The sequence below is a fragment of the Humulus lupulus genome, chromosome 6 (genome assembly GCF_963169125.1).
Source record: "Humulus lupulus chromosome 6, drHumLupu1.1, whole genome shotgun sequence".
NCBI lineage: Eukaryota > Viridiplantae > Streptophyta > Magnoliopsida > Rosales > Cannabaceae > Humulus > Humulus lupulus.
In genome coordinates, this window is record NC_084798.1 from 14,760,754 (window position 1) to 14,768,568 (window position 7,815).

Consider the following 7,815-nt stretch of genomic DNA (forward strand, 5'->3'; position numbering starts at 1 on the left):
TTACTTTAAGTCATACCGATGGGGCCCTTAGTGTTTCTCGATCCGTGAACAATTTTCGGCGCGATTTTTTTTTATGACCGTGTATATTGTAGCTATTTAGAACATCCTGCAAATTTTCAGAAAATTTCGAATAGTTTACAGTACCGAAAACTAGATTCAAACATGTTGTTTTCCACGCACATAAAAAAAATAGTCACGCATGCAACAACATGTTTGAACTTAGTTATATTACACCGCCTAAAGCCGTTTGAAGTCGCGGTTGTGTTAAGTTTCCCAAACACTTCCAAGTGTTTTTCGACTGCCTCGAGCCACCCCGACCCAAACAACCACCATTATTGCATTCTTTATGCTTTGGGCATCAAAACTCACTAAATGATTGAACTCAACAACCATCGAAATTAGAAGTCGACGTTCGTCGGAATCCATTGAAGTCCGAGAAATCATAGTCCAAATTCGACTATTCTAGGCCTTTCCAAGAAGAACCACCATGCTCTTTACGAGAAGTTAAGAGTTTGGGTGAATTTTGATACCCATCTTTTTCTTTCCTTGCTTATTCTAATTAATTAGTTATTGCCAAATATATTATTTTGATAAATAAACATAATTATCCTAATTAACTATTAAGAAATAATAATAGTTAAATTTTTATTAGCAAACCTCCAAAACATCTAATATATCGTTATTATATTAAATAGTGGTCATTGTTACATACTATGGTTTTACAAACATAAAAATTGAATTGTGATTTGTTTACTAATAATTTTAATTCTAATAAGATATATATTTTAAAAATAAAATAAAAAAAAATTATTTATATTTGTTCTTATTATTATGATTTAAAAAATTAAATATAATTAAAAATTGTGATTATTTTTTTATTCTTGAAAAAAATATTAATTTTAATTGAGATTTCCAAATAAAGATGCTTTGATTATTTAAATAATAAAGGTGGAAAAATTAAAAATAAAATTATTTATTTTTGGATAATTTTGTACTAAAAATATTACCTTAATTTAGAGATGAATAATTTATTTCGAAATGCAGGCTCAGGAAATAATTTAATGAGTTTTAATGTATGTGGATCTTAACTAAAATATTAACGATATATTATCAAACCATTTCTACTTGAAATGGAGGATTAGTTCGGAAGGTCTAACTGCTATAAGAGGGTCAGCTCGAAAAGATATATAACAATTAGTTTGGATAGTTTAAGTATTAGCTCGAAGATGATGCTTGTTGGTTCGAAAACGCATTTACAAAGTGTCAGGAGGCCATGTTTGAGCGAATGAAGCCTACTTTTAAAGAATCAGTTTAGATATTAGCATGGTCAAACTCAGTCCTTAGGGATTTAAATTATTTCAAATTTATATGTATATTGTTATGTTACTTCCTCCTAAAATTGTGGGAATAATATTTGAACGAGACCATAAATATTTGGAAGTAGTCATTTGTATTTTTCACATAAAAATTTTGTACTGAAATTCTGTGAAATTGTTTTCAAGCGTTTAACGCAGAGATATTAATAAAAGTGACTCATTAATTAAGTAGAATTAACTATTAAACCACATAAAATTCCATATCTTTCTTTTTATTAATTTGAATCTTTTCTTCTGATTAATTGATCTTATTTTAGTTTGACAAAAAAACTTGATCAACAATGTGTGATTTTTTTTTAATAAAAATTATAAAGTATTTATTTAAGGGAATTGAGAGAAAAGAGTTTATATAGAAGCACCCAAAAGCAAAATATCCTTATTTATTTTTAAAAATATTAAATTTTTTTTTTTTTTGATAAAAGGTCGCTCCTAGTGTTTCCTTTCCCTTTTACTCTTGCAAGCAAAGAATTATTTTTTTCTTTTACCCACTTTTTTCCAATACTTATCCAAAGAATTATTATTGTGCAAGCAATGAATTTTCTATTAAAAAATGGAAAAAGATAAGAGAAAAACAAGTGTGTACTACTCCAACTTAACTTTGAAATCGATTTTTGAAAATTAAAATTTTAGCCAAATAATTAAGATTACTAGCAAATTCAGAAGGAATATCACTCATCTTAAAGTTATATAACAAAACTTTCAAGTATTTATCATTGAAGATTATTATTACAATATAAAAAATAATATAAATTATTGCAGCAAGCAAAGAATTTATTTACTTTAGTATATCTTTTTCTTCCCTATAAAACCTAACACAAACGAACTCTAACTATATAGATTTCTGAATCTAAAGTTAAAAAATAATAACTCAACTTTCTCCTTTCTCTACAAAACAGAGCTGTGTTGTTGATTTTCTCTTGTTTTTCAAGGAGTTTCGTGGTGAATTCTGAAATCATTGGTAAGCCCATTTAGTTTCTTATTCAATTTTGGTATATTTAAATTTCTTTAACATGTGTGAGAGTTAAAAACATGTTTCTAACAACCTTATTTCATAATGACTTTGTGAAATTCAAACTCAAATGTGTAACATACAATCTACACATTATTGAGTAATATTTAGGAGTTACAAATTTGTAACTGATTTTGTAACTCCAAAATATGTCACATTTGAGCACACATATGTGTCTAATTTTGTGACTCTCAATAATATGTTACAAGGTGTGACAAATCACATTTGTATCAGAGATCACATTTGTATGAAAAAATCACATTTTGTCACATTATTTAATCTAACATTATATTATTTAAAATAATATTACATTCCCCCACTTAGATTAAATAATAACTTTTTGTAACACTTATTTAATCAATCAAACATTATATTAAAATATAATAATAATTGTGTTAATATTTTTCTTAACTTAATTATTGCTTTTGGAGTGTAATAAAAATTATATATTATGGCATGTGGAAATAGTTATTTTTATAAGAGATTTGGTCACTGCCCACGATATGTTTATGTTGTAATAATGTTATAATGATAATTCTTGGATTATTTATAATACCTTCTTAGTTATAATGATTATTATCTTGGTTGCAAAGATGAAGATTGGTTGGAAGGGTTTAATGGTATTCGAACGCTTTACATCAACAAATGAGACTTAATTAAATGGGATAATATATTTTTGTAAAGTATGATTGTAATTGGGAGCCAATGGCTCACTTTATCATAATAGGAACTTAACATCTTTTTGTTTTTCTACTATATATATATATAAAATATATAATTATTTTTTCTATTTTCTATGTATTAAGTATTTAAAAAAATTTGTTTTTAATAATAAGGGGCACTTGACTTATAATTTGGTTTCTATGTACGACCGTGTATAATTTTATTTTCTCATTAGTAATGACTAAAATTAATTTATTTTATGTGTACAAAATTATGTATCCACAATCACTTTCTTTTTTAGTATCTATAAAAGTAACTTGATATGATCAAATTACAAACACCTCAAACTAGGCCTAAAGAATAGGTAAAGACTTGATCCTCTTTACTTTTATAAATCTTCAATAATATATAAAAATTACAAAACCAAACATTTCATGGTTTGACTAATTTTCCTTTGACTTTTCACTTCTCACTTTGTAACTACTGCAATCAAAGAATTTTCTTTTGTTGTTTTGTTTCTTTTATTATATTTGGTTCTTTTTATTTTAACAAGTTAGTTAGTGTAACTGTTAAGATTATGATTATGCTCTCAGCTCATTACTCAAAGTCACGTATTCAAAACTTCTTTTCATTTTCTCTTATACTTTTCCTTTCTTCCAAACAATATGATAATCAAATTACTTTTTTTTTTTACTATGCATGACAAGGAACTTGATGTGATGATCAAATTACAAAGTAACAAGTGTTTGTTACTCCTTGATCTTCTTTGTTACTCTTTGACTCATCTAAGATCTTTAATGTAATATAAAGACGAATACATACAAATATTTCATCATTTAACAAGTGCTTTCCTTTTCCTTTTATTCTTCACTTTGTAACCATTGCATGTATAGAATGTTCTTTTGTTGTTTTGTGTGTTAGATTTCTCTTTTCTCTGTCCTTATATCCAAAGAATTATTGATACACAAGTAAATAATATTCTATTAAACATTAATTAATTAATATGTTTATCACATGTGAAAAGAAAAAAAACAAGCATCTTAGTAATACTTAAAAACTGAAATTGATTTTAAATTGTTTGAAACTGATAATAATGCAGAGATATCATCTTGTTTAAGTAATATTATTTATTATATGCCAGATGCAATTGTTGTGGTCGAACAAAGAGGCTCGTGTTCAGTTGTGTTGGCTGTGATTTTGACTTGGATGTTGAATGCTTTAAAATGTCAAACTCTATAACAACATGCCCTTTAGGCCAACATTGCATTCAACATTCAAGTCATCCCCACTTGCTACTACTTGTTGACACAACAGATACTATTTATAAAGGTGTTAATGTTAGATACTTTGCATGCCGATCCAAGAGCTCACCATCAGAATCATCAGATGGTGGAGTTTATTATGGCTGCAATAGATGTGAGTATTTTCTTCATAAACAATGCATTGACCAATTACCACAAGAAATCCAAACCTCTCACCATCCTAATCACAACCGTCTCTTCCTTCTTATGAAAAGACACAAGTATTGTAAATGTAGCACTTGTGGAAATACAGACAAAGATGCCTTATATTTCGAATGTCCTCAATGCGATTTCCAGTTGTGTTTAGAATGTGGAGTGAGTGGAGGAACAAGAACCATTAAATATGAAGATCATCCACATCTTCTTTCCTTTATGGAGAAAATAAACAATGCAGTTGAACAATGCAATGCCTATACCTGTTTGAAGCAATCAATCATGTGCAATACCGAGGAATTCCATAAAACAAATTCCTCCAAATTTCAATGTTTGGATTGTGATTTCAAACTTCATTTATTATGTGGTCCATTACCTTCTATCATAAAACATGACAGTCATATGCACTCCTTAGATCTTGTTGATTTGTTCATTGAGGATAACTCTGGTGAATATTACTGCGACGTTTGTGAAGAAGAAAGAAATCCACGAATACGTGTTTACTGCTGTCGGAAGTGCAAATATATCGCTCACGTACACTGTGTTATCTCTGAGGTATGTACTAATTGACATTCATTTTTATATTTAGTATAATATATCTTATTAATTCTTTAAGAAGTTTTGCTAATTAAATTTATTAGCTCCAATAGATAATTGATATTATGATATGCTCTGAATTAAAATGAGAAACTTTACATCAATATTATGGAAACTTAACATTAGATTTAGATATAGCATATCTCAATGAGCTTATTACAAAGAGAAAATGGTAGTTTGGGATGCTGAAATTTAAGAGAATAAAACATTAAACCCACCTAACATTAAACCCACCTAAAGCATTACATAATTTAACAAGTAAACTTCAATATTTAATATATAATCTTTATAGTTTTTCTTTTAAAATAACAGTATAAATTGAATTTGCTTTAATATATTTAATTTTTCTTTAAAGTTCAAAATATTTAATTACCACCAAAGAAAATACGGAAAAAAAAATGGATAAATCAAAGTTAACTTAAATATTACACTAAAATTACTTAAAAATAAGCAAAAAAATTGAATATAAAATAAATTTATTTTCGTAAGCATTTTATTAGATTTGGTGAAAAGCCAAATCAACTAGATCATCATTTTAAATATGCTTATTTCTCTTGTTTTAATATTGGTTTTATTTTTATTTATTATTAAAAAAAAAACTCTGTTATTGTCAAATTGATTGGCATTTGCACACATAAACTTTGATGTTGTCACGTCATCTTAAAATTTAAAATACTGTGTCGCTCCATGAAATTCTTTTGTTGACCTTATAAAGCTTAAACTGATTGGGTCTTACTAAAAATAAGTATTTTACAATTTTTTTTAAAAAAAATGCTATAGCCTGTTGGAAATTTTTGGCCCAAAAATAACAATTTTAAATTAATCTTTTATTTGAAAGTATTTACTTGTTGTAGCTAACATTTATAATAAAGTAATAATTGAAGGACAGAGAACCAAAAAAAAATCTAGAAAAAAAAAATTGTTAGTATTTTTATATCTAAATGATCATTCAGGTCACACTGATTAGTCAAATTATTTTTTACTTTTCATATTACTGACACGGATATGAATTAATAAAAACCAATATTTTTTTAGTTGATTGAAATTTGCTCTTTACTTTTATATATTCTTAATTAATTTGTACAATTATTGTTGAAATCCTTTTAATATAATGTTTGTCTCATCACTAAAGTAACGTATATTCTTTTCCTTCTCGTTTGAGCTATATCCTAAAATATAATTTGTTTTAAAAAGAGAAATGGGCACAATTTACAACAACAACAAAAAATCATTAATCTATCAAATTTAGTATATTAAAAAAACAATTGAATAAATAAATAAAAATTAAATGATTGAAACCCGGGAAGAGTTACTACCTTATATTATAAAAATGATTATAATATGAAGTTTTATATTGATGAGTTGTATATATATATATATATAGGTCATAAATGTATTAAAAGGAGATCTTAGAGATGTGAAATTGAAAGTGTTGGGAGAAGATCTTTGGGAATTTCCTAAAGAGATTGATCATGCTGCATCTCCTTTGACCTTAAGGGATTTGATACATAAATTAACTCATCAAGATGAGATACACTTTTTGAAGAATCATTTTAACTGGGATGAGGGAGACGAAGTGAGTACAACGACTACTGAAGTTGAGCCTGAAGATGATAATATTGATGAGGTTCTAAAATTTTCTAATTTAACAGAATTTGATTTCTTGTTATTTATCTTCGGAGAGTTTTATTCCACCTTTAACAAAAGGAAGTTGAGAATAAAATCTAGTGATCTAGCGTGGACACTTATTGACATTAAAGGTTATTCCATACCTTTGTATTTGGCATCTCCTATGAAAGCTTTGCTTCACAAATATGGAGATATTAGTAGAGGTGGTGGAAGACGATATATTCAGTCGAGTTCTTTGATTCAAGACATTACTCCAAGAAGATATTATTCCCAAGAATTGAAGAGCATGGGGTTTTTCTTTGTATGTAAAGTGATGAAAGAGATGCATACCACTTTGGTGATAGACATCACTAAACATCTTCTTCAACAATGGCATCACTACTTATACTTTGTAGAAGGGGCTGACTTCAACGTGGATTTTCTAATGGCATCTCTAGAGAATATCACAATAAATTTCTACTATCAACAAGTAAGTAAAGTACTTCACATGAACTTCCCAATGAAAATAGAGAAGAAGAAAGATGCCATGCAGAAGAAGATGGCTGAACTACAGAAGAAGATTGAAGAGTACAATGCTGGACTTGAGAAGCGCAAGGAACTCCATGAGTCTTCTAGAAAAGAGAAATCCATGAAACAGGGCTTGGAAAACGCAATGAAAGTCAACTGGAAGTTAGCAAGTGACATTCGCTTATTGAACAAATCCTTGTATAAAGTGTAGTTACTCCCTTGTTATTATATTGAGGCTCTGTTTTCAGTTTTGGAAAGAAAAAGCCTTATATTTAGGCTCTGCTATTATATTGGCACACTTCCAAATTGCACACAAAAGTTACACGCATTACTATATTTAATCTCCTCTATTAGCATACGATATAATAATAATAATAACAACAACAATAATCACGTAACAATTAAAACAGAAACATCATTACAAAAATAAGCATCTCTCTGTTTTTGACACATCAATATTAGTAAATTCAAACACAATATCAGTGACAAGAAAACTAAGTACTTATACCCACTGGCTGACCCATGACATTGAGTCATAAGTGAAGCAGCTTAACCATTTAAGCCATTATTGTCACGATCA

At 27.8% G+C, this 7,815-nt stretch overlaps 1 protein-coding gene across 1 annotated transcript; it reads left to right on the forward strand.

The window, feature by feature from the left end:
* Positions 1-2,229: 2,229 nt before the first annotated feature.
* LOC133781710 (uncharacterized) lies at positions 2,230-7,566 on the forward strand. The gene is made up of 3 exons (XM_062220779.1): positions 2,230-2,334; positions 4,190-5,057; positions 6,484-7,566. Exons 2-3 carry the CDS (start codon positions 4,272-4,274, stop codon positions 7,444-7,446), a joined length of 1,749 nt encoding a protein of 582 aa, XP_062076763.1. The 5' UTR covers positions 2,230-2,334; positions 4,190-4,271; the 3' UTR covers positions 7,447-7,566.
* Positions 7,567-7,815: the final 249 nt, after the last annotated feature.